This window comes from Episyrphus balteatus, chromosome 1 (assembly GCF_945859705.1).
Source record: "Episyrphus balteatus chromosome 1, idEpiBalt1.1, whole genome shotgun sequence".
Taxonomy (NCBI): Eukaryota; Metazoa; Arthropoda; class Insecta; order Diptera; family Syrphidae; genus Episyrphus; species Episyrphus balteatus.
In genome coordinates this window covers 150,364,817-150,392,453 of record NC_079134.1, presented here as the reverse complement: position 1 = coordinate 150,392,453, position 27,637 = coordinate 150,364,817, and the positions used below count along the sequence as shown (strand labels likewise).

General features: G+C 29.5%; 2 protein-coding genes across 12 annotated transcripts in view; both read right to left on the bottom strand.

Moving 5' to 3' along the window:
• The window catches only part of LOC129905297 (serine/threonine-protein kinase N), a 214,847-nt gene that overhangs the window by 7,676 nt on the left and 179,534 nt on the right, over positions 1 to 27,637 (bottom strand). For 5 of the 11 annotated variants that reach the window (XM_055980746.1, XM_055980745.1, XM_055980737.1 and 2 more), the window contains 3 exons: positions 7,147 to 8,379; positions 3,115 to 3,780; positions 97 to 207 (listed from right to left, as the gene is read on the bottom strand). In XM_055980746.1, coding sequence (XP_055836721.1) covers positions 97 to 207; positions 3,115 to 3,780; positions 7,147 to 8,379 — 2,010 coding nt within the window. The remainder of the gene's footprint in view (positions 1 to 96; positions 208 to 3,114; positions 3,781 to 7,146; positions 8,380 to 27,637) is intronic. The other 6 variants (XM_055980740.1, XM_055980742.1, XM_055980743.1 and 3 more) reach the window with 6 other exon arrangements.
• LOC129905298 (rho GTPase-activating protein gacU) lies at positions 12,559 to 26,922 on the bottom strand. The gene is made up of 4 exons (XM_055980749.1): positions 25,712 to 26,922; positions 25,345 to 25,638; positions 14,362 to 14,682; positions 12,559 to 14,295 (listed from the first exon to the last, which is right to left on the bottom strand). Exons 1-4 carry the CDS (start codon positions 26,030 to 26,032, stop codon positions 12,652 to 12,654), a joined length of 2,580 nt encoding a protein of 859 aa, XP_055836724.1. The 5' UTR covers positions 26,033 to 26,922; the 3' UTR covers positions 12,559 to 12,651.

The following is a 27,637-nucleotide window of genomic DNA, read 5'->3' as shown; positions in this document are numbered from 1 at the left end:
ATCTACTACAATTATTCATTTTTGTTTATCTACATAACTAAAATTCTTTGTGTTTTTTTTTTTTTTGTGTTTGTACATTTTTTGTTTTCTGTTTACCTGTATATTTGAGGTAGAAGAATAAGTAGTTGTAGTAGTAGGAGTAGTATCAGGCGTGTCAGTGGAAGAAGGTTGTATTGTTATATGTACAATGTTTATATAATATTTTTCCTGTGAATAATTCAGATACAAAGATGAGGTTTTGATTAAAATTTTGATATTTTTTTTTTTTTTTAATTTCTATCACTCATTTATTTTTTTTATCTATTCTATGTTTTTTTTTATTTTGTATACATACTTTGTGAGAAACAAAGTTGATTAATACATAAATTTTGAAGCAAACATAAATAAAATATTCAACGAAATAAAAAAGTTTTAGCACAGAAATAATTGTGATGAATTAAAATAAATTATGGAATACCACAGTGATGAATTGTAATACCTTAACTCTTTTTGAGCAAGTTTAAGGGTGGTTTTTTTTTTTTTTTAATTGTAAAATTAATAACAAAGAGTTGGTATGGTGATTTTATAACAGTTTTAGTAACAAGAACAATTCTGTAAATTAGAATTGTTCGAAGTTCTTTAAAAAAATTAAAGAAAACTGTCTAGTGGAACAGTTATTAGGGGTTAAGGAAGTCACAAAGTTAAGTAAAAAAGATATCAACAGCTCTGGGTAATTCAAAGATATTTATCATATCTCCTGACCAAATTATGCAATATGAACACATTGGTGTTTGTAGACACTTAAAAAGGCTAGAATGAAAGAAGGGTCAGCTTGTGTCAATGTCAATGTTTTTTTTTTTTTTTTATAAAATCTAGAGTTATTAAGTTTGAAAAAAGTTGGTCTTTTAAAAATTAAAGGTTGATTGTTTTTGTCGATAGATTGAAAGTATGAAAAAAGTCTTAAACATACATATTGGGAAAAAAGGTTAAATTAAGTTGACTCTAAATTTGTGCCACTGTTAAAAAAATGACCCAAAACTAATAATGAGCACATTTCTTGAAAGCATTAATTGGTCAATTTCGTAATGTCAGTGATCGATTTGGTCGTTTAAAGAATGGCGTATAGCCCAGTAACCTTGTTGATTCTGTATAGAAAAACGTTCCGTCGAATCTGGCAATTCAGATTTTGGTACAGTTTTTTTTTAATAATGGCCAAATGAACTTCTTATGTTTTCGAAAAAGAGTGTCGAATGCAACATCTCAAAAAATTATAAAATCTGAAAAATAATCGCTTTTTTTAAGAACCTATTTTTGATAAAATGAACAAGAATTGAAGTCGAAAATCATCTCTGTGGGACTAATGACTTCTAAGATATTATTTTTCAAATATTTACAGTCTCGTCAAAATCGAAAAACTTCAATACTAACTTGTAGGTAAGGTTCGATCCTTAGTTAATTTTGAACATGTTTATCAAACTGCTATTTTCTGAAATCAATAGAGAGAGTGCTTGATCTACCATTTGAATCACAGATACAAAAATTGCATTTCATCAAATAACTGGGTTCCAGTACATTTTGCGCAATTTTGTCAAAGCCGTAAGACCATATAATAAAACTTTTCAGATAAAAATTATGTTGGCAAAATTTTTTTTTTAATTTCTGATGAAAACAAGGAATCCAAAGGATTCATGCCAAATTCTTCAAGATCTCAAGAATTTAATTTTACTGCACTAGGATTTTTTATGTTTTGCAAAAAAGTATTTAAGTGATCTGGATTGAAAAATTGGTACAATTCACTAGTCAAGTTAGCAGCGGATAATTTTTTTTTACAACGTTTCTGCCTTTGTTTGTTTTCCCAATACTAATTTTTTTAGGTATATTTGAACTTTTCACGGTTAGAGATTTCGATTTTTTAATAAAAATTTTTTTAGTATTCTTACTTTAGAAGAAAACTTAACTTTAAGCGAATCCGTTTTCTCAGGTAAGTACACTACGAAAAGTGTCCTTAAAAAGAAAAAAATGGAACGTATGACGAATTGGAATTTCTGTTATAATTTGTTTTAAGTTTTGAAATGCAAAGATTTGGAAACTGTGTCACTTTTGTATGGCCTAAAAAAGTACCCTAATTTTGCAATGTAATAGTGGTCAAAAGTTGTATTAGGGTCTTTGGTTTAATAATATGTAAAAAAGTACTATAATATCGTTCGTCTTTGGCTCGCTGAAATCGGTTGAAGTTGTTAAGAAAAAAAGGTTTTATAGGGAAAAATGATTTTTTTCCTTTGCTTATTATTTCGCAGCGTATATTTCAAAAATCTCTAAAAATCCAAATTTCTTCGATTTCTTCCTATGTATATTATGAGCGAACCGAAGATATTAATAAAAATAAAAATTTTAAACGCAGAATTTAGTTTTAATAAGCAATGCAATGTTTAAAAGCTATTACACTTGAAAATTTCGTAGTTTAGCATTTTGACACACCCTAATGACCAATAACGTGGCTCCAATAAAAACGACCATTTTGAGATATAAAAGTACGTTTTTTAAGATTAATTTTTTGATATTCTTTTAAACTGAATTTTTTTAGGGATTATTTAGTTGTTTTTTTAAAAACATTCTATATTGATCAAACTATTTAATTATATTATCCAGTATAAAACGCGGACTCTCTTACTTTTATGACATTGATGGGGACAGATAAATTGGACACACGGTTTGCCTTTGACCACATATTAATTATGGTTTATTTCAAACAAAGGCGTTGATATTTTTTAAAAACAAATGAGTGCATAATTATTATTTTTCAAAACCCCACCTTTTATGTGTATCTTCATATAAATAGTGTTTTTTTTTTATCACACAGAAAAAAAGTTAAAAGGTTATATTAAATCGTGCAAAAATTAGTGAGTGTGTGTGTTTTTTTGTGTTAGAAAACAAAAAAAAAAAAAAAAAAAATACATAAAATGGCTATATAAATTATATAAAAAAATGTACAATGCGTAAAAAATATGTATTTACAAAAATGGCAATTGCTCGACAACACAAAACAAAAATAATAATAAAAAAAGCAAAACAAAAATAATATAAAAATAAAAAACAAAACGAAAAAAAAAAAAAAATAAAAAAACCAAACCTAACCTCAACACAACATCTATCACTGTCGTTGATGACCCGGCTACTACAGTCATCATCATCATCGGGATACTCAACAATTGGCAACGAATTTGGCACCGGCGATGGTGGCATCTCAATAATCGGGCTGCCATCTCCACTACCGCCTCCGCCGCCACCCGTGCCACCCATCAAAATCACAGGTGGCATCATGAGCACCGGTCGGTGATAAGGTCCGACATTTGCACCAACAACTCCTCCAGCAACAACAGTGTTGCCACCAACACCAGAATTGTTGGTATTATTGTTAAAACTATTTCTAATACTACTGTTACGGTTCATCGATGACGTAGACATGATTTGATGGACGGCGTTGGTGACGTGCGGGGTGGTGGCAGTGCTGATGGAGGAGGTGCTGTTGTCATATGGGACCTGTTGTTGTTGTTGTTGTTGATGGTGCTGTGGGGGCGGGAGGACTGTTTGGGGTATAAATTGTTCAGCTTCGGTGTAATATTGCTGCGTTGGTGATTGATGATATTGCATAAGCTGTTGGGCAGCTGATCCAAGATATTGTTGTTGTAATTGGTGTTGTTGTTGTTGTTGTTGTTGAGAACGTGGTAATGGTCGCTGCAATGTTGAGGGCTGTGAATCCATTTGGTTGAGAAATTCAAATTCTCGTAAAGCATTCTGTAACTGTTGTCGATTATATAACAAACATACAAGAAAGACACAAAACGTTTCGGTTTGTTTTTTTTTTTTTTGTTTTTGAAAAAAAAAAAACAACAACAAAAAAATAGGAATTTGTACAAAATATATTTATAGAGGCATGCAATCATTTAAATTGTATTTAAATATTTATTTTTTTATTAAAAATTGTTGAAATTTAATTTCTGAATTTTGTATTTTTTTAAAAAAATCTAATTTTGTGTTCTTATTGTTTGTTGTACATACATTTCATTCAAAAAATCTAAAGTAGGTTTATGAGTTAATGTATGACATGAGTCAGTAATGGCGCATTTGAGTGTGAACGTTTCTGCATTTGCCAAGTTAATATATTTATTTTATTGATTTTTGTTTTGGTTGAAAATGACGGTATTCTCTGAACAAAACAAAAACTACAAGTAGGAGAAATTTTATATATTTTTTTCATTTTAATTCAAATTTGAAACCCTATTAATATTCCCCATGTACAAGAGATCAGAAAGTATGGGCACTAAGAACTTTGTTGATTGGATATAAAACTGTTTTTTGTAAACATTTTTTATAAAAGTTGGGGGTTATGACTAAGCCACTCATTAATTAAATATCTTTTGTTTCAAAACATATTTTTGTTTTTTTTTGAGAATCACGTTTTAAAAACAGATTTTTATGAAAACATTTACTGAGATAAATAATGAGTCCGCAGAAAATGATCTTTTTTGACAACGCCAAAAATATTGTAAAGAAAATACCTTTCCAGGGTTAATTTGATACAAATTAACCAACTGTCAAAGGACATTCATATTATTAAGCTTTCAGTTTAGAAGTCGAAAGCATTGTAAAAAATAATTAAAAAACGAAAACAAACGAGGAACCATAAACATGGCGCCTTTCAAATGAAATGCAGAAACGTGTCAACACATTCTTCTTCTTAAATACATTGCAAGATGCTGTTTTGATATAGTGAAATGAAAAAAAAAAAAAAAACTGAAATAGCAGTTTTTGAAACTTAATAAAATGTGAGAAAATTTCAGAATACAGAATCTTAGCTAATAAATCCTTCAAATTCGAAAGTTCAAAAGAGGTTTACTTAATAGTTCTAACTAATTTTTCAGTCCAATGAAGTGGAGAAAATTTAGTGGCAGGTGGGTTTAACTTGGCTTTAATATTAGAATTTATCGATCAACTTGCTTGAATTCAGGAAAATCATTTGATTAATATAAATCTTTGAAACCTGACCTAAGCATGGTCGACGGGAAGTCTTATTTCCACCAAATTGCTATTAGAAGTTTTGAATTGGTAAGTAGGTTATAAACTAACGAAGAAACGTTTAAAAAGCTCAAAGTTCTTGGACTTTTATTGATTAACTTGAGGCCAATATAAGAAAAAACTTGAAATAAACAATACGCAAACCCCTTTATGACCTTGTTGTATAGTAGGGTGGGTCAACAAAATCGAAATCCTTTTTTTTTTTAGTTTGTACTCCGAAAAATAGATTGCTAGACACCTCTAGAATACACACACCAAATATGAGCTCTTTATATTAATGGGAAGGTCCTCCGCTTCGCAATTTTCTATTTTTACATCAAGCTTCTACTAAATTTTTGCAAATTTCTTTACAACATATTCTTGGGGGAAATTGAACGCTCTACAAACAAGGTCTGTAACACTTTTTTCGTTTATCTAACCGTTTAATAGATATTTGAGATCCAAAAATCTAGAAAATCTTTAAAAATTCGTTTTTTGTTCTCAATTTTTTTTAACAAATTTAAAAATTATAATAAATCAAACGAGCAACACATATTCTTGTAGGGAATAGATTGTGACACAAAAAAAAATTCTTATTAATTTTTTTCATTAATCTAACCATTCTAAAGATATTCGAGGTCAAAGTTAAAAAAAAATTTTAAAAACATTTTTTACATTTAAAAATTTTCTAATTCACTGAAAATTCATTATTTTCAATTCCATGTCTAAAGTTTTGGTAGAGATGTCTACTCGAATATATAGATTATTTTTGAATTACCTATTCGTGTATTGTTCAAGTAGCTATAATTATTTTAATTTGAACACAGGATCTTATTATTTAGAACAAGGCTTTTCGAAACCAATCAGTTTTTTAAGTCGAAAAATCGTTTTTTGCAGTCTTGCTGTCACCAAGTGCCTATCTTCTTTTAGGCCAATCCGCAAGTTTAACACCTGTGACATTTGTAACTGACTTTTTTATATAAAGTCAATATTTCTTTTCGAAAGATTATAATTTTATAAAGCATATAATTCACACTCTCATTGGATGGAAAAAATTAAAAACAGAACATGAACAGGATTTTTTCAAATAGTAGTATCTTTAATGAAAATTCTCGTATCGGAGTGCATTGAAAGTTTGAAATGCTATTTTTAATTTTTATTTTTTAAACAGTGAGTCAAACATATACATATAAATATATTTCAGTTAAAAAAATTTTTGAACTATTGAATTCTGACTGTCAAAGTTGAGTGGGACCTCACTTTTTCATAGATAGCGACGTTAATACACTAAGAACAAGATTTGGTTCAGCGATAGCATTAAGCAAGAAGCTTTAATAGAAAATGATAATGACTTTAAAAAAATTTGGAACTGCACAGAATTGCTTCAGCAGACGAACAAAAGAAAAAAAAAAAAGAAAAGAGCTTTAGAAAGTTTAAATAGCAAGGCCTATTTTTAACTTATATTTCTTCTTAGAAATGAAATTTTGCCAGATATTGTTGAGAATTTTAAATAAAAAAAAAAAAATATTGTATTTCATATATTTTGTACTTATCTTTCAACCATGTCAACAATATTGTTACAATTTGACAGGACAAACGACATAGGAACAACACCAATGACACTTAACGATCGTAACAAGAAAAAATTTAAATAAATATTCCAATTCAACAATCTTCTCACATTTTAAAAATTTAGATTTTTCAAGACAACGAACGTTGAAACATAACAGCGATTTAATTTTAATACATTTAATGACTCTTTTTTTAATATGTTTGTATGTATGTCTGTGTATGTGTAATGAAATGAATCATTCTATTGTGTTAGTGTTTTGTGTGAACACGCTGTGAACTATAAGTTTTAAATAAAAAAAAAATTTAAATAATAATAAACTAAACTTAGTCTTCATCTCAAGCCTTCACCTAAGTTAAATTTTATAGCTTCTTCCTAAATTTACAATATTTAAGAGCCCTACACCTCTATCAAAAAAATATTTAATAAAAACTCTACTTTTCTACTTCGATTATATTTTTAAAAAATACTCACAAAAAAATTACAGCTGTACAACAATAATAAAGACTAAGATTCAGTTCAACATGCATTATCACACTTACCTCTTGATCCATCTTCTGTAGAGTTGGTGGTGATCCAATTGGTACCTGTGATGGTGGACTTGGCACTTGGCTGCTTGATTTTTTACTACCTCCCGTTGACTTCTGGTTAATTTGCAAATGAAGGCCTGTCGGTGACACAATTGGCTGCTGGTTATTATTCTGTTTATTCAAGTTCGCTGTAGGCGAAACTTCTGGTGGCAAAGCAGCAATACCCTGCATAGATAATGGTCGGGCGCCACTTAAACCGGCCACACTGAGATCTGGATTCTCACCCGGAGTAGCTACATGTTCTGTTTCGGCAACTGTCGGATCGTATTCCAGATTCATAGCTTGTTGTCCGGGAGTATAAGGCTCACCATCGATAGTTCCCGACGAAGGAGTTCGAGAAATTGGCAGATCATTTTGATTGCTGGGTGTGTTTCGCTTGAGCAAACGACCCCAGGTGGCAACGTTGATGTTCATTTGTTTGGCACGCGGGATATTTTTAACTTGCTGTTTGTTGAAAATCATTCGTTGACGTTGCAGCTTTGGCTTTTGGGAAATCATTGGGTTTAAGAATTTTATTTCGGCAAAGAGCAAACCTTGGGGCTCAAGTTGCAATGCCATTCCGTGTCTCACATCATCGATGAATTCTTCGAGGCGCAGGAATTTGACAGCACACAAAGAACGCCAATCACGCCAGTACACACCGATCTCAAGCTCTCGTGAACGATCTAGATCGATGGAGAATCGCTGATCCCATGCTTGTTGCGAACAAGGTTTCCATGAGGTTTGAGCAACTGTTGTGTTGTCAAGTTTAATAACTGCCATAATTTCGAATGAAGTCTCATCTTTGACACTGTAACTCTTTGACGAACTACGACTGGTGACACCTTTGACAAAACTACGTAGATCGCCAGGACTTGAATTGTTATCCTTGTCGCGACGTGAACGGCCAGGGACATCTTCGAGTAGATCTTGACAACCCATTAGACGAACTTCTAGTTTTCCCGTGACCGAGGCGCAACGACCCAATGAGGTAACTTGATGATAAGGCTTACCACCGAGGCCACCTTGGAACGGTTGCAACGATGTGTAGGTTACCGGAACTGGTGACGAGGCTTGAACACTTTGCAGCTCGGTTTTGAGCTGTTGAGCTGTCGGCGAATCGGCTGGTAGTTCTTGCCGGCGAAGGTCTAAGGAGAGACGAAGCAGGTCGAGTTTTCTCGATGATTCGGATAATCGAACTTGAGCCTGATGAAGGAAAAGAAATGAGAGAATAAATTAGTTTGAGCATACAAAAGTTAAAGAGTTAAATGTAAATAAATTATTAGATTGGTGTTCTTGGAAAGAAGTTTAAGTTTTAATTTTTTGTACTCACGGTTCTTGGGAAACTGATATTGGCTAAAAAGAAGAAAACAAGTAAAATCAATATTAGGAAAATGTTTTTGTCAGGAAAAGAAATACCAAAAATTATCTCCATCATAATTTTTGTTGACGAAATATTCTTTATTGTTAATTTTATTATACTTATCCCACAATGCCACAAAATACGGAAAAAGGCTAATTGAAGATTTATTCACTCGAACACTTTTCGTATGATTCATTGACGATATTTCAATTTTAAGGAATTATTTCAAATGTCTCTTGAAAATTGAGTCACCTTAGATTTTGAATATTCCCTCACTTTTTGATTTTTGAATAAATTGTCTGTTCATGTTATGATTGATGATGAGGATGAATATTATTATTTTTTTGTCTGGGAATACCTATTTCTTTAACACCTCACAATATTTGAGCAAAACACCAGATGTTAATATCATATTTGAAAAGTTGTGACTTTTAAGATTTTTGTTGGTAAGAATTTTCAACAAATAATATGACTGTACATAAAATTGAGCTACCAAGTTACTAGGTGTTTCTTATTATATATGATCTGATAACCTTCTTAAGTGAATGACTAATAAGTATTGATAGCAACTATCGAATAAAAACTATCAAACTATTGATAGAAATGTAAAATATTCATTCATTCGATAGTTTTAAAATCATTCATTCATTAATTTATTTAGTTACTATTTTCATTCAAATAGTTTTTATTCGATAGTTTTTTCATTCGAATAGTTTTTTTTATTCGATAGTTTTTATTCGAATGAATAAGTGAATGAATGAATGAATGAATGAATGAATGAATGAATGAATGAATGAATGAATGAATGAATGAATGAATGAATGAATGAATGAATGAATGAATGAATGAATGAATGAATGAATGAATGAATGAATGAATGAATGAATGAATGAACTATTCGATAGTTCAAAACATTCGATAGTTCCCATCACTAATAACAAGTAAGATCTTACTTTTAAAAACATAAGTAGCAAACAAAACATGAGTCCTAAAAAAAATGAAAATTCTTAATTGTATCAGTTTTAACAAATAAGGAAAGGATTCAATTCAACTGTTAAAATCTCACTTCTGCAAAATAAAAATATGAAATTTCACTTACTTACCACTACTACCTTTTCAAAGCCGTTACCTCAAAAAAAAATTTCGATTTTAATTCTTCCATTAGTTTTTTAACTACATTTTACTGAATAAAATACAATAATTTCAATCAGAAGCAACGCAGTAAACTGATAACAGTTTTTGACTTTAAACTTATCTAGTATTTATTTAACTTAAAATGTCCTCTGAGAATTTTTTTGTGCAATGTTTTGGTAAAAAATACTAATTATCCATAATTTATAACACTGCGTTCACCTCAAAAAATGCTCGGGAACCACCACCGTCGCCACTTGTGAAATTTTGCACTGAATTTTTTTTTTTTTTTTGAATGCATAAAATTTTTCAATGCAAATATTTTTTAGTTGCAAAAAAAATTTTTTTTTTAATGTAAAAAATTTTTAGTTGCCATAAAAATTTTGTTGTTGCAATTTTTTTTTTAGTTGCAATAAATATTGTTTTTCTAATGCAACAATATTTTTTTTATAAAAAAAAATATTTATTGCTACTAAAAAAAATTCTATTAGAAAAAACTAGTTATGTGAAGAAAATGTGAAATTTTGCATTGAATTTTTTTAATCAATGCAGGAAATTTTTTGTTTTCAATAATTTTTTTTTTCAATGCAAAATATTTTAATTTTCAATAAAAATTTTACTTTCAATGCAAATATTTTTCAGTTGCAATAACATTTTTTTTAAATGCAAAATATTTTTAGTTGCAATACAAAATTTTTTTTGTTGCAAATTTTTTTTCAGTTGCAATAAATATTGTTTTTCTAATGCAACATTTTTTTTTATAAAAAAAAATTTTTATTGCTACTAAAAATAAATTGCACGACTGGGGTCGCACGTACTTGCTCTTATGCTTAAAGTAACTATAATGTTAAAGCTTTTTATTCAAGTTTAAAATTGATATTTTGAAGAAATTTCATAAGTACCTAGTATAAAAAAAATTAAATCTGTTTTTATAATTAATTAAACTCCGTTTTAAACTATCTTAAAAAAAATAACAAATATGCCATTTTATTTCTTGTATAAAAAGGTATTTTTAGAAAAAAATTTTCGAAAATTGTAGGAGCCGTTTTTTAAAAAAATAATTTTTTATGTATAAAAATTTTTCAACATTTAAAAAAAAAAAAGTTGGTATGCCATTTTGAAGAAATAATTAATTTACACATAAAAACTAAATTTCAAAATTTTTCGTTGATTCGTTTTCAAAAAATTGATTTTTCAAAAAAAAAATTTGAAATATTTTTTAAAAAACCAAAAATGCGTTTTTTGAAAATTTTCTAAAATTTTAATACTATCTTTACTTACATACTTTTGTATAAAAATTTTCATTTAAATCGGGTTAATGTTGTACGAGATATTCAGAAACGAAAAAAACCGTTTTATGACAGGTACCGTTAATAACGGTACAAAAAATATTTTTTTTATTTAGAAAGTTGGCTATTATGTGTAGTACTACACACAAAAATTTTAATCAAAATCGTTAGAGCCGTTTTTGAAAAAAATTAACTTTTCTATTTCCGTTATATGGCAGGTACCGTTAGTTTTGGTCATAAAAAAAAAATTTCAATTTCCCCTCTAGGGAATCACCAAAAACTGCTAACTACCAAGTTTGAAGAAAATCACTTCACTCATTTAGGCTGCAGCTCCAGATAGAGACAGACACACAGACAGACAGACAGACAGACAGACAGACAGACAGAATTGCCGGACCCACTTTTTTGGCATTCTCCATCATCGTAATGTCATGTAAAATTGTTATCTCGAGTTCGATTTTTTTTACGAATCCTAAACTTGCCCTATAGTACCTATATCGCAAGTAAAAATTGCATTAGAAAAAACTAGTTATGTGAAGAAAATGTGCAATTTTTTTCGTCATCGACAGTGAATTTGATCTAACATTTTTGAGTGGATTTTAATCAAATAACTCGGTATCAGTCCATTTAACGAAGAAAAAAAAAAAAAAACTTGTGGAAATTTAACTCGAAATATTTTTGTTCTCTCGGAATTATCATTTTCCGCCCGAATCAGTTTGTTATTTCACCAAAATTGTGAAGTTAAAAAAGAGCAATCTAATTTTTTTGTATTTCACATGTAAAATAAAAACTTTAGAAAAACAGATTTTTTCAATTCAAATTCAACCAAAATTTTTAAAAGGTTAAAAGTGAAATCTTGTTTTTTACGAGTTAATCTTGTTCATGCAACTTACAGTAAGACTGAATACGTTTTTTCTAGTTAACATTCAGATGAATAAATTTTAGCAAAACAAAAAATTGATTTTATTTGCTTTGCTGAAAAAAAGCGTGAAACATACTCATACGTAGAAAAATTATTAGAAATCCTCTTTACAAAATAATTTATCAACTTAAGTGGTTAGATAACTTTTTTTTCAAAAAAGTGTCAGTTGATGAAATGCAAGATTACAATTCTGGATACACGGACAAAATTTATCTCAAAATTTTCATTTTTCATGCAGTCTCCTTTTGCGCTGTAAATGAGTATTGAACTTCTTTAAAAACAATTTTAAGGTGAAGATATATTGTACCTACTTACTCTTGATCTACCGATAACAAAAAATTTACGAAAAATTAGTTTTAAGTCTCCAGATTTACAGTATTTTATTTTATTGAATTCATACAAAGTTACAGGAACATAGGCGTTAGGATTTTATTATTAAAATAAATAAATAATTATTTCCATTACATATTAACAAATTATTACAAAAACATAACATTATAGTTTTTTTTTTTTTTAATTTCTTAAATAATATATTTTTAAACATAAAAATATTTTTCGAGTTATTTTAAAAAATATTTCACACTTGTTATAATTATTTTAAACTTAATTTTTATGTTAAAATTTTGTATAATTTTAAATGCCAATAAAAACAACAAAAAAAAAAATAGTAAAAGCTCGTTTCCAATAAAAATAAATTCTTATTTCTATATATTTTTTCCTAATTATTTTGATCTGGCAGTGATTTTTTTGATATTCTTGTCTTAAATTCTGTTTCAATTTCTGTTAAAATTTGGTCTCTTTAGTACAACTGGTTTGTCACCAACTGAAAAAGCTCTACTCCTAATTTGGAATCGTTCAGCCATCCACCTTTGACAATGTTCACATAAACAATTTGGATTTTTAGTTGGTCCAACATGATGTCCAGGTTTACGAACCGTTCCCATGACTTGACCAAATTTTTGAGCTTTTTGCAAATGCTCAGCTGTATAGCCTTTAATAATAGCAGCCACACTACTCGAAGCTACACTACTTTCTCGCTGCGAAGATCCTGGTTTAGGAGATGGAACCGGTGAAGGTAACAGATGAACAGGTGGAGAATGGGGTAAATCTGGTGTTAAGGCTTTAGTGGGTGATGGAGTTTCACTACCAGCTCGCTGGAAAGTCTGTGAAGGCTTCAGCGCAGTAGAATCAAGATCATCTCGAGCTTCACTCTTCCACCTTTGCAAACCTGGTCGGAAACTTGGCTGAAATCCGGTCTGAGGACTTTGTGGTCTCGGTCCGAAAAACTGCATGAATGCAGGCGGATCACGATTCGGGGTAGCTGGATATGAGTAAACAATTTTTGGTCGATGACTTGGTGAGACTGGCGGTGGAGGAGGCTCATACAACTGCTGTTGAGCTGGAGCACTAAATCGATGATAAGGATAAAAGACATTATCAGACTCGGAGAAGTTCTCCGATTCCGATGGAAGAGTATCGTTCCGTTGGACCGGAACGTTTCCGGTATAAGGCGAGGTTCTCTGAGAATTACCCTCGGAAATCGGATGAAGAAACACTGGCTGAGTGTGACTTCTGGTTGTGGCGAAATTAGCTTCACCCTCAGGACGCGACCATAACGACTCCATTTGCCTGATTCTTAAACGGTCTACAGAGTTGTCATAATCAAAGCTATCCGACTTGGCAAGACCCATGCTAGCTTCCGTATCTTCCGTCTCCTTCCACGAGGATTCCTGATCCTGAGAAGCCATTGCACTGGAGATACTACTACAAGTCGCATCTCTCATAGTCGACCTCGACGAATTCGGATAATTCGAACTGATACAATCATCACTCGGATCTTTCCGAATATACTTCTGTCGAAGATTCTGAAGCTTTGCAGCTCTCTGATCGCCAATATGTTTGCGGAATAACAATTGTTTCGACTCGGAGACCTCATCAGCAGTGCTCGACTTGGTTATTGCATGGCCAACATTCAAATCGGATCGCGAAGTACTCGACACAGTTGTTGGCGGATTTGGCGAACGGCCAGATAATTTCTCACGATTTAGGTTAACCCTTCTCGGAAGTGTGCTCGCTCCTATACGCTGATGACGCAACAGCATTTGTTCATTATCCAACACCGTTTGGGGGGTTGAGTTGGAAAGATGATTTGTTGCATCGGATGAGCTCGACGACGAATCATCAATGTCCAATTCATCCTCGTCGTCATTATCATCTTCGTCATCATCCGAACCAGTGCAATAGACATCGATGTGAACGGTTCTGGGTTTTTTCGGTTCTGACTTTGGCCCACTACTAGCGGCAGCAGTTTGTTGTTGCTGCTGCTGCTGCTGCTGCCTTTGGTGACCTGGAAGTGGTGGAATTCTTGGCAGGGAAGCTGATTTACACGTTTGCGTTGGCGATGGTGTGTACGAGGGCTAAAAATGCAACAGAAAATATAATTTCATTTTAAAAATAGAAAAAAAGGGGGAAAGAACACAAACCGTAAAAGAGTTTCCCTCGTCAACTCCGGTTGTTGGTGAGGTAGGCGGCGGTGGCAACAGAGTGTCTGTGGCACGACGATTATGATCATAGAAACGTCTCTGTTGCCGCCTAAAATCGTCGATTGTTGATCGCCTGTCGGTGGGCGGACTACGGCTGGAGTAGCGAAATTCATTTGTGTTGGTTGTTTTTGTGTGGTGAAGATTAGGAAGATATTTAGTCGTCGTTTCTGTGTCACTTGTCTGCGAGAAGGCATCACGTAGAGCAAGAATTTTACCAGATGTAAAACTTTTTGATGCCACATTGGAACTATTAACGGGGGGCTAAAGGGAAAAATGTTTGGTTGTTTTTTTTTTCGAAACTATTAGGTCAAGATGAAACGAAAATATAAAAAAAAAAACAAAGTTTTCAAAACAACACAACGACGGCAAGTGGAAATGTTTTTTTTTATTTTTCAAAAAAAGTATTGAGTGATTTGAAAAAATAAAACATAATTTCTGTTCTTTTTATGGTTCAACCGGAAGGGTCGATCTTAAAAAATTGTTGGTCAGGTTGAGGCGGAAATATGTTTTATTTTTTTTGAATTTGAATGGAAACATTTTAGAATGTTTTTTTTTTTTGTGGTTAAAAGATGTTTCGTAAACTTTTTTTATAGCAAACAGATGTTGTCTAATTGCTTAGGCGGTTGGCGGAAGTTTGTTTGACAGATGGATCTATTAGGAGAAAATTGGTTCTAATTGCTTATTGGGGATTTAAAAACTTAAAGATCAAAAATAGAAATCGGTTTGCTCGATGATTTGTTGATATGAAAAAAAGAGAACAGATTTTTCTAAACTTTGTTGTGTTAGGTTAGTGTTGACATTTTGCAAAAATATCTTTTTAAGTCAAACAAGATAAAATAGGTAAAATAAACCGAATATTTTTTTTTTATTTTATACTCCGAAAGATCGTTTGCTAGACCGCTCTAGAATATTCTCAACAAATATGAGCTGTTAATATTTATCGGAAGATCCTTCGCAGTTTTCCATTTTTACATCAATCTCATATTTAAAATAAATCAGTTCTTTATCGATCAACTTTTCAGCATATTTACATATTTTTGTAGGAAATTGAACGCTCTACAAAAAAGGCCGTAAACACTTTATTCGTTTTTCTAACCGGTTAAAATATATTCGTATATTGCCACACGGTGGTCTTGAAAACACGGCAGGTTTTATTAAAATGGATCCCAAAAGTAATGATGCAGATTGCAGATTTGTTCGAAATGATCTCAGGATTCCAAATTTGTAAATTTCAAAATCGTACCTGATCCCTTTTTTGAGTTACAGGCATTTTACATATATACACGTGGGAGGGCATTTGAAAAACAAAAATTTAAACAAAAAACAAAAGCAGATTATAATGTCCTATACCTTTTTGGAAAGCTAAAATATACTCCTTGAATTTGATGATTATTTGAAGTTTATTGAGTAAATAGTTTTTGAGAAATTTAATTTCAAAGTCAAAATTAAAAAAAAAAAATAATTATTTGTAGGTATTTAAGTTAATTTTTTTTTAAATTTGGATAACAAGGTACAAGTTTTTTTTCAAAATTGAATATTCTATTTAGTTCTTAGTCAAATACTTAAAAATAGATGCAAAAAACTATTCTAGTTTTTCAAAAATGGGAAAAAAGATAGGCACTTTTTTATTGGTTTTATTTGTTCCTAAGGAAAAATTTGTATAATGGTTATTTAATGAACAGATTTGTAAGTTATTATCACACTTAGTGTAACTCAGAATCAACCCCAAGAACGAAGTGGTATTTTGGCTCCTTTTTTTTTAGGTTTTTTTGATCATTTTTGCTGTTTTTTTTTAATGTTTTTTTTTGCCATTTTTAGAGTTTTGTATTTTTTTTTTTTCATTTTTATATTTTTTAACTTATTTTTATTACGTTCTGAGTATTTCAGGACTATGTTTTAAATGTAAGAGTTATAATGTTACGTATAACAAAAAAATATCCCACATTACATAGATTTCAGGACAGCTAAGGTCCTCAGGGACCACAAAACCTTTTCTCGATTTTCATCGTGAGAGCCATTTTTCATGATTCCATGTTGACTTTTCGCGTAAATTAAATAAAAAAAGAAGACGTCCTGATCAGCATCGTGTTACAGTGACCTTTTTTCCATTTGATTTGAGGCTAATTTTTTTTTTTTTTTATTTGAAAAAAAAATTTAAAAAAGCAAAAAAAAATTTTTAGAAAAGATACATTTTTCCTTAAATCTCGAAAACTAAGATAATTTTAAACATGCGTTTTTTGGTTTTTGACTTAAAATCAATGAGAGCATTGATTTGTCCAAAAAAATTTTACCCTTTATTAAAAACAATTGAATAAAATAAACTGAAAGAAAAAAAATATTTTTTTCTAAAATAATAACTTTAAAATTAAATTTCTCAAAAACTATTTACTCAATCAACTTCATATAAACATCAAATTCAAGGAGTATATTTTAGCTTTTCAAAAAGGTATAGGACATTATATTGTGCTTTTTGTTTTTTGTTTAAATTTTTTTTCCAAATTCCCTCCCACGTGTATATATGTAAAATGCCTGTAACTCAAAAAAGGGATCATGTACGATTTTGAAATTTTCAAATTTTGAATCCTGAGATCATTTCGAACAAATCTGCATCATTACTTTTGGTAACCATTTTTATAAAACCTGCCGCGTTTTCAAGACCACCGTGGCCGATTTAGCAAAAGGATGTTTGTTTTTTTACTACAACAACTAAAATACATAAACCTAAAACCATGTGAAAAAATGATACATAAATTCGGTTAAGAATTTAAAGTCCTTAAAAATATTTTTGTGTAAAGGGTGTTTTTTTTGAAAGGCTGAATTATGTGAGAGAAAGAATTTATAGCAGCTAACACATAAATTTTGCTTAGTTTTTAAGTTTGAACTCAAATCTGAAGTCAGAAAATTTTTATTGGCTTCCGTTTTGAAATATTACCGTTAGAAAATGCCAAAAAACGTAATTTTAACTGTTTTCAAGGTTATGTTTTTATGTGGGGTAATTCATTATGAATAAATTTGTAACGGTGCCTATAAGAACTGGTTTTATGCTCCCAAAAAATGTTTAAATCTTTTCGATGTCTCTTTTACTGCCCGAGATATTTAAAATTTGAGTAGCGGTCGCCAACAAAATTAAACTTTTTTTGTCACAAGAACTAATAGAATTTTTCTGTTTGCGGATTCAAAAATCTTTATAAAGTATATTTTAGTTCTTGTGACCAGTGACTTAAACTTTCTCTTTGGCTTACTAACTGAAAATTAAGATATTTCGAGCAATAAAAGAGATAACGGGAAAATTTAAAAAGTTTTTGAAAGAAGAATATCTGTTCTTTTAATCACCGTTACTAATTTGTTTATAATGAATTACTCCACATAAAACCAGAACCTCGAAAACATGCAAAATTACGTTTTTTTTAGCATTTTATAACGGGAATATTTTAAAAACGGAGGCCAATCAAAATTTTCTGACTTCATATTCGAGTTCAGCACATCAAAAACCTCTAGAAAAGTATATCTTTGTTCTTGTGGTAAGAAAAAGTTCAATTTTGTTGACCAGTTTAATCTAAAGTGTCTATAAGAATATAATGGTTAAAAGGGTGTTTTTTTTTTTTTTCATAAAAAAAAAAGTGACGGGTCTTTCTTATGAATTTTGTTAAGACTTAGAACGTTAAATTTAGGATAGAAAGCAAAAATAAAAATATTTCATGATATAATTTTGGATGAAAAGTCTTTTTTATAGAGGGAATTAATTCTGCAATAAGTCCCAACAAAAAAAAGTTTGTTGAACAAAAACCGCAAAATTAAAATTTTACAAAGTTTTCAAAAAATACTTTTTGGATTTTTAAAAAGTTTTAATTTCTTTTGAAAACCGGCTGATTAATATTTCTAAAATTTTATTTGCGTTTGGTGGTCAAAACCAATTAATCAATATAAAAAAAAAAAATATTTTATATTAGTCGTAAGTATTTCCACTACAATCCCCAGTGTTTAACTATGCTCAAACTTGACAGAGATTCCTACTAAACACTTAATATTTTCCCAAATATTTTTTTTTTAATCAAAGAAAAGTATTCTATTTTTATTGAAAACCATAGTAAATTGCAATTTCTTTCTCATCAAAATTAATTTATTCCTTAAAAAATAGAATGATCTGCTTTCATTACTAAGTAATATATGGGAAACAAATTTGAATTGATATAATTTCTGTAAATAAGTTCGAATTGACATGTTTTTTTTTTTTTATTTCTGCATTAAACATTCGCTGTTTTGTTAAAAATATATGCTTTAAAAAAAAGATATAAAATAAATAAATATTCATAAAAATAAAATTGTTTTAAATGTTCCCACGAATGAATAATATTTAGTGAAACTTATATTGTGTGCATTTTAACTCCCACTTTTTAATGTTTAACTGCATTTTTTTTTTGCAGTTTGTAATTTAACTTATAGGTAAAATTGTTCTGTTTTACAATAAACGGTGAAAAACTGAAAAGGTGTGTAGGTTTCATCAAAAAAAAGTTAATTTCATAATATTTGTTTGTTATAAAATATTTGAATTTTTTGTTTAAAACTTTTTATTCGTTCCAAAATAAAATAAACCGAATTTTATTCAAAAATTAAAACTCAACGCAAATGAATTCACTGTTGTTTAATGAATGTAGGAGTATTTTTGTGAAGTATTTATGTAGAACATAAAATTAGCTACTCCCTACATTTCTTTATTTTTAAAAATTTTGTCTGTTGTCATTATTAAATAAAAGACAACAAAAAAAAAAAAATACTCAAAATAAACTTTAAAAGTATTTTGGCAATATTTTAAGATAACTTAATGTTGTGATAGGTCGAAGTGAAGTATTGACAAGTTAATTTTTTTAAAACATCAGCATCACGAGGACCTTCACTTGGTGAGTCACTTTTTTTTATTTTCTTATTTTTTTTTTGTGCGAATTTTTATTTTTATAAATTAATTTTTAAGTGCTTTGTATTCTAGTATTGTTTTCTTTCATAAAGTTTCTTTTTTTTAATTTCTCTAAAAAAAAAAAATCGAAAACAGGAAATGGATAAAGTGTGGACATTTGATTTCATTTAACAGTTTCATTCTTAATGTTATTTAAAAAAAAAAAAAAACTATTTTTATAACTTACAAAAAATATTTGCAGTTTTGAAATTATACATATTAATAAATATATGATTTTTAGGTCAAAATATCATAAAACTTGAACTATTGCTCACAATTTGTTTCACAAAACAAAAACAAAAATAAAAAATTAATGTGACATTGTATTTTATTATGAATGATTTTGATTTAATATGCATGAATGAAACTACAAAAAATATATTATATATATCAACTTATGATTATATTAATGGCATTATGCCAAATTTTTTTTAACCTGAAAAAGCTTTTATAAAAAAAAAAAAAGAGAAAACAATAATGTGTACAATTTTGTAGGCATTTTAATGAAATATGAAATTAAAATTGTTTTTTCTTCAAAATTTTTATCAAAATAGATAAAAATGTTTATGAAAACCATTTTATGACCATTATAAAAAAAGTTACTTCAAAGACACTAGAATTAATGAAGGAAAACTAATTTTTATTAATGTCAAGATGTAGGTAAACTAGAGGGAATAAAAACTAAATGGTTCGAGGCTAATTATGAAATCTGTCAAAAGTGACATTCGTATTGATAAATATCTCGAGATTCGATGATAAAAAAATAAAATAATTTTTTTAAATTTTTATATTATTAATTTATAGAAAATAAAAAAAAATGCTTACAATTGGACAAAATTTCTTAATAGAAACAGCTAAATGGCTTACCTAAATAATTTTTTTTTAAGAAAAGAGGGATTATTTTAGAATAGTCTTCTTTGAAAAGTTCGACCAGTCTTATTTGTTTAGTTATATAAAATAAGTGAATTTTTGTAGAAAAAATTATTTTTATTGGTTGCGATATGCATATCTACCTATTAAAATTCCAATTCATATGCCCTTCACAAATCAATTGGTACGTTTCGACTTTATTAGTAGATACTTCCCTAATTTTGAGAGTATAAAGCTCAGTGGACAGATGGGTTTTTTTTAACGTCTTAACTCTACAGAAATCATTCACAAAAGTGGTCATTAAATGATATGTTCAGTTCATACCAAATTTAATCATTTAGCTATTATTTGAAGATGGTTTCAACGCAACTAATTATAAGACAAGTAATCAGGCACAATTTATCACATGGACAGGAAGCATTTCATTAAAAGATTTTTTTTTAAATAAAAACAAAGTCAATGAAATAATTCCACTTCCTAAAAAAGAACAACATTCAAATAAATTTAACTTAAAATGAATTTGTAACAATCGAAGCTCGTTAATGGAAATATTTTATTGTATCGTATTCAATGGAGACAGTATGAATAAACAAAAAGAACAAAATAAATATTATACCTAATCTCACAGATTTAGGTTTTTTTAAGAAACTTCAGAAGCAATTTTTTTATAGAAGCCATTCGAAGTTATAAATTTTAGAAGTTTCAAGTTTTATAAAATGTCACTTAGACTTCGATAAGCAAGGTTGAAGAAATAAGATGAAGCAGGAACAGAGGCGGCGGAAGGGGTGTGCGGAGTGTGCCCCCGCACACGGCCCCGCGCTTAGAGGGGCCCCACGTGCGCTAAATGAAAATGTCTCAGAAATAATAAAATCCGAAAAACCATGTTCTCAAGTGAAGCAGATAAATAATTAGTTTGCCAAGCAACTTGGATTATCTAAAATTTTGCTTTAAAAATTCCCAATTAAATTTAAAACTCAATGAAATGAATAAATTTTTTGTTACAAAATCTCAGTGATAAAAACAGTTTTTTTTTCTTTTTTCTATTTTTCAATTTTGTATATGTGTTTAAAATTATATGAAATAATTTTTTGTTAAGGTTAAGAACGGGTAAACTTTATTTCCCTTAAAAATAATTCTTTGCTTGCTTACGCTCGCAATTTATATAAACTGATTTTTCACACTTTCTACCAATTTAAACACTTTGTTACTTAGGACTTAAGAACATTTCTGTTTTCCGCCGCCAATTTAATGATTAAAAAGGACCATTTTATTCAGTGGAATTTTCGAATTTTCGCTGTTCGAAATTCCGTATTCGAACACACTTTGCGGATTCATTGATGTTTCAAAATACGGACGGATTTACAATCCACCAAATCCATACAAAAGAAAGAAAAAAAAAAAACGATTTTCTAATAGAAATCATATACAGGGTGTCCCAAAAGTAATGGATCAAACGAATTATGTTAATAGAGGATCTTAAGCGCTCTCAGAATTTGGTAACTTGTTCATCCCAAATCCTTTTGGTTTTCGATTTAATGCAATTCTTGTGAAATTTCGAAAAATACCTACTTTGCAACAGTATTTTGCTTCCTGCGCCCATTATTGATTTTTGTTTTTTACAATTCTTTTACTAAAACATTGCCAAATAATTAGGAACAATAAATTAATAAAAATATTTTTTATTTCATCCGCCATTTCTCTGCAAATTAACTAACAGTTTCAAGTTTTATAAAAAATCAATTTTTTACTTTTATTTGAGAGCAACACCGCAAAAAAAATTTCTATGGTGTGAGAATGGTTTATTATTTTAAAAAGTTGCCCTGTTATTGTAGTTTTCAAAAATGTATAAAAGTTTCCAAAGTTGCAGTTAGATCGCAAAATATTACAATTTGAGTTCAACAAAACAGGGTTTTTCAGAGTAAAAAACAACCAAAACAAACACATTTTCTCGAACTGTTATTTGTTTATTTTTCTTTGAACAAAAGCCTCTATTTTTGTTTGTATTTTTGCTTTGAAAAACCCTGTTTTGTTGAATTCAAATTGTAATGTTTTGCGATCTAACTGCAACTTTGGAAACTTTTATACATTTTTGAAAACTACAATAACAGGGCAACTTTTTAAAATAATAAACCATTCTCACACCATAGAAATTTTTTTTGCGGTGTTGCTCTCAAATAAAAGTAAAAAATTGATTTTTTATAAAACTTGAAACTGTTAGTTAATTTGCATCGAAATGGCTTATGGAATAAAAAATATTTTGATTAATTAATTGTTCCTAATTATTTGTCAATGTTTTAGTAAAAGAATTGTAAAAAACAAAAATCAATAATGGCAACAGGAAGCAAAATACTGTTGCAAAGTTGAGATTTTTCGAAATTTCACAAGAATTGCATTAAATCGAAAACCGTAAGGATTTGGGATGAACAAGTTACCAAATTCTGAGAGCCCTTAAGATCCCCTATTAGCATATTTCGTTTGATCCATTACTTTTGGGACACCCTGTATACAAGTGATTTAAAAAATAATAGTTTAAAGAAAGAAAGGGTAAATTTTCAAATTTTAAGACTAACGTGAGACTAGCCTAACCACATTCTTAGAACCATCAAATAATGAAGTTGTGCAGTTATTTGCGTTTTGCCAACAATAAGATGAGATGGATTTATTCCCTTTTTCCAATTGGTAATTCAATTGATATTTTCATATTATAAAAAAGAAACCGAGAAACTGACGAAAACAAGAATTTCTACATTAAAATAAATAGCTATATTATATTATACCAATTTTAGAAAAGTACAATTTACTCAAAAATGACTTCAACAATTTTATGAAAAAAAAAGCAATCAAGTGTTAGTTTTTATTAGTTTCTATATTTTTATGAAGAAAGTTTGATTTTTATTTTTTATTTGAATAGTCAAATCTTAGAAAATTTTGCATTTAATTTTTCTGAAATTTGGAATGTAGATAAAAAATTTCTGCAAAATTTCATATCACTTTTACTTAAAATAGTTTTTTTTTTTTCCGAAAAATGTTTATAGCGGTTTCTAACGATTTTGATTTTTTCTAAAAACGCGCCCTAATAAAAGAAATCAAATTGCTGAAATTCATTTTAGATGTTGTTATTTTATTTGATTTGAAGAACGAATTAATTTTTTTTTGATATGTACGTTTTAGAACATTTAACAAAAAATCTTATTTACAGGGCTTACATTGAAATGAAACGTTTTGTCTTAAATTTGGTATTAGAATTTTGAACTTGAACTTGGACGGAAGATTTGATACTTTTTGCAAAATGATAGTCCAAATTCATTTTCTCAGGGGCCCCGAAAATTTACTCTAGCACACGCCTCATTTTGGTCTAGCGCCGCCTCTGAGCAGGAACTTCTTTAACTGACTTTTTAACAGTTTTATAAAAGAATTCGGTGAGAATAATGTTTTTTTTTTAAGTTGTAAATGTTGCTCCATTCGTTTATGTATGTTAAACAATGAGCTCGTTAATGAAAGTGTTTTAGACCATTAAAAACATAGATCTGGACATACAATAATTTGTAAATAAATCAGTATTTCTAAACTACAGTTAATTTAAAACATTAAAAGCCTAGCTTCGGTCTCAAGTTAATATTGCGATTTAAACAGTTTGAAACTTTTCTTTATTAGATAGTCTGTGATTAAGATTCTTATATGCAAAAGAAGTAAAAACAATGACAAAAATAATTGGTTAGTGTTGCAAGAATATACGACTGTTATTTTACAATTACTAAAAATAAAGTAACGTTGGCTGTAGCTTTAGTAATGACGACCCAAAATGTCTGTTGGGATACATAATTTCATGTTTGAAAAATTTACAAATATTTGTAATAAATGTCTATCTTTCGGCTAAAGAGCCATTGAATCGCTTATTGGGAATTATATTCCTGTGGTAGAGAAATGTGGTAGATGCTAGATTTAAACCTAAATACCCTGACGTGATATCCCATTGCAGTAGCCATTAAGATACAGAATATAGTATTTTGGACGAATTTTATTGTAATAGATTGAAGTCAAATCAGAAATGAAGAGGAGTTTTTTGCTCCGTCGAACAAAGCCTTAATTTTGTTTTTCCAAATCAGATATGTTGTTATTCCACGGTGTTCAATTTTCTTATTTCAACTTTCATTCATTTATAACGGGAATAGTGGCGTTAAAATTAGAACAAAATTGTATTCAGTCGAAGCATTCAAATTAACAAGGTTTTTGATTCTCAATTGAACAATGATGTGAAAAAAATTAATTTTAGAAAATAATCAACCAAAAAACAACAGCTATTTATTCGTTTAATAGTCTATGTTGGAAAAAAAATTATCATTTTAGTAGAAGATTAGGTATGAGTGAACACATAGAAAAGATCGGACACTAAACAGAGCCTTCAGGTAGACCATTCATTTATCTGGTTAATCTGTTCAATATTTCACGTATTTATGTCAAGAGAAAGGAGTTTCTGCAATCATAATAAAATAGAGCTAACGCATTTTGACAACTTTTGTCGCCAAGACACATCAATATTTTCAAATTGTCATGTTGTTCAATAAAATTGTCCAATTTAAAATATTGACAATCTACTTAAAATTTTGGCACCTGATAAATCTAAACCTTTCGAGTAGGAATTTAACACAGTTGTCAATGTCAACTAAGAAAGTGAATACAATTTTATGACAAAACATTTGAGAGATTTTAAAAATGTCACTTCTTCACTTGTCACTTTAATATAGCTTAAAAATTCACTTTATGTTTTATATTTTAATTTGATTTCCTGTGACAAAGTAATCTGATTTTCAAAGATCTGCAAGAAATTAAAATTAAAAAAAATTATGTCTCGAAATCTCAAAGAATGTAGATGTTGAAATCTTTTTCTTAATACTTTTGATATAACCTAAAGAGTTGTCAGTATGAAAATAAAATTGACATTAAAAAATTCAGCCCCCTTAATGTCTAGTTTTTTTTATTGACTCACTGAACACTGAACACGAAAATTATGATTTCTTTCGCAAGTTATTAAAAATAAAAAAACTTTTCCACTTGTCGTTGTGTGTGTAAAATAAAAATTTAAAAAAAAAATAAAAAAATACCTGATCCGGTATAACGGTATAACTAGCTGTCGTATTAAAAACAAACGGATCTGGTTCTTCTTCTGGAATATCATTGCCAGCTGCATTTGGCAGAAAATCTGCTACAGCTGATACAATTATATTACACGTACTTCGACATCTTGTCCCATATAATTGTTGTTGTTGTTGTTTTTGTTGTTGCTGTTGTTGTTGATTTTGATTCCTTGGCGTATTCGATCCACTAAATGCTGAATCAGCGCCACAAAAATCTCCAGAATTTGCTGAATTAAAACTTTCAGCATGAATACCTTTTTTCTAAAAAGATCAATTTTTTTTATAATTTTTTCATAAGTCCTTGATTTCGGTAAAAAACGGTAAAAAAAACAACCTTTAAAGGTGTAGATTGTCCCGAACCACCTAAAGTCTCCCGACTTGATGGTGAAGGTTTCTCCTCCTCGGTAGCAGCGCCCTCTCCCGAACTCCATCTGTAAACCACCCGAACTGGTCTGATAGTATTGGTATTATTGTTCGTCGTGAAATCTCTCGTAACGGTTTCTCCAGGACGACCAAAAGTCAACTGGGCCCGAACTACCCATTCAGCTGTTAGTTCAGGAATTCCCGGAATTCCAGAATTTGGTGTTGGTGAAGGTCCTGTATCATGTTGTTGCTGCTGTCGTGATTGTGCTGATGACTGACTTTTGTCAGTCATTTTCTGACGGAATTTTCCTCTTTTCGTGTTCGATTTTTGCTCCCCAAAAGTTTCATCTAATTTTGATTTTTTTTCGTTTTCGACTTAAAATGACGTCGTCACAACACATCACGTGAAAATACAACAAAAAAAAAAGTGAACAAAGAAAATACCCGTATAAATTGTATCTTGAATTTTCTAACGAAAAAAAAAAAATTATAAAATTTATTCGAAAATTCCGCCCACGAATGTGATTTAGAGCACGGGTACGGGGACACCACCAACCGCACAAAATCTAGTACATATCAACGCATCATTTCGGTGTATATATATTTTTTACACTAATTTCCACGGACGCAAACACAATTTATTGATATGCTGAAAATGTGCCCACAAACACAATTTTATTTATTATATATGCGTATACAGCTGCAAACAAGTAACGGGGTATGAAATTTACGTCACACAGAAAAACACATCTCGAGGGGAGACAAAGGGGATCGGTTGGTCTTTGTGAAATGATATGGTCATAGAGAGAATGTGGGCTTTGCCCTCATTCGAGGAAAATATTTTTCTCAACACAAAATCACCTCGAATGGATTTCGACGAAACACCTGAGCCATTTTAATTTATTTTTGAAAATAAAATAAAAAAAAGTTTTCGAAATTCTTTTCTTTGTAAATCAAAATTTAATTGCAAAAAACGAAAAAAAAAAAAAATATAAACAAAAATCCCGTTTCGAAGCGAACAAAGTTCGCTGCACGCTGCGTTTTGTTCCTTTTTTTCCACACCACACACTTCCTTTGCAAAATTCTATTTTCGTTTTCGAATAGAAAATTAAAAGAATTGCCGTTTTATGTTTTTCAAAACTTTTTCTATTTTCAGGTTTTGATCATTAAAAATGCAAAAAAAAAATATATCGAACAAAAAAAAAACTTTTAACCAACAGGTTATTCTATAAGTTTATTTTTTTTTTTTTTTTATAAATTTAAAATTAATTTCAATGTCGAATTTTCGAAAATTACGCAATTTAATATATAATAAAGTCTAAAGGAATGATGAATGATTTTTATTAGAAAAATATTAAAAAACTAAAAAAAACTCCACACGTTGATGTCTTAAAAAAATAAATTATATTTATAAAAAAAATTCAATTTCAAATCATGGGCAGCTTGCCGACCGTCAAGTTTCGGATTATTTCTTATTTTTGTTTCAGTTTTCTTAAAATTATATAGATTTTTAAAAAAATATTTTATTTTTTCTATCGAACAGACAACCACAACACGACACGCAAGAACAAAGAACACAACTAACTGATCGTATTAGAAAATTTCGTTTTCCAATTTTTTCTAAAAAATCTTTGAGGAGGAAAATTGTATATGGTTGGGAATGGGAAGGTATAAGTTTTTTTTTCAAATGGATGTGGAAAATATGAGTGGAAATTTGTTTTTAAGAGAGAGAAAGTATATTTTTTCTCTTAATAGATGGAAATACCACTTGGATTCTCTTTGTAAACAAAAATGAAAGCGAAAATGTGATCATTAGATTTTTGTAAACAATCATCAGATGGGAAGTTTCGATAGTTTGAGTGAGCAGGAAGAAACTTATAGGTAGTTTGAGTGAGTT

Bases quoted from the DNA above. Each gene is read 5' to 3' on its own strand.
- LOC129905298 (XM_055980749.1), bottom strand. From the start codon at position 26,032: ATGACTGACAAAAGTCAGTCATCAGCACAATCACGACAGCAGCAACAA. The intron at 14,683-25,344 runs GTATTTTTTTAT...TTTTCCCTTTAG, and splicing joins ATACCGTTATACCGGATCAG to CCCCCCGTTAATAGTTCCAA. The intron at 14,296-14,361 runs GTTTGTGTTCTT...TTGCATTTTTAG, and splicing joins ACGAGGGAAACTCTTTTACG to CCCTCGTACACACCATCGCC.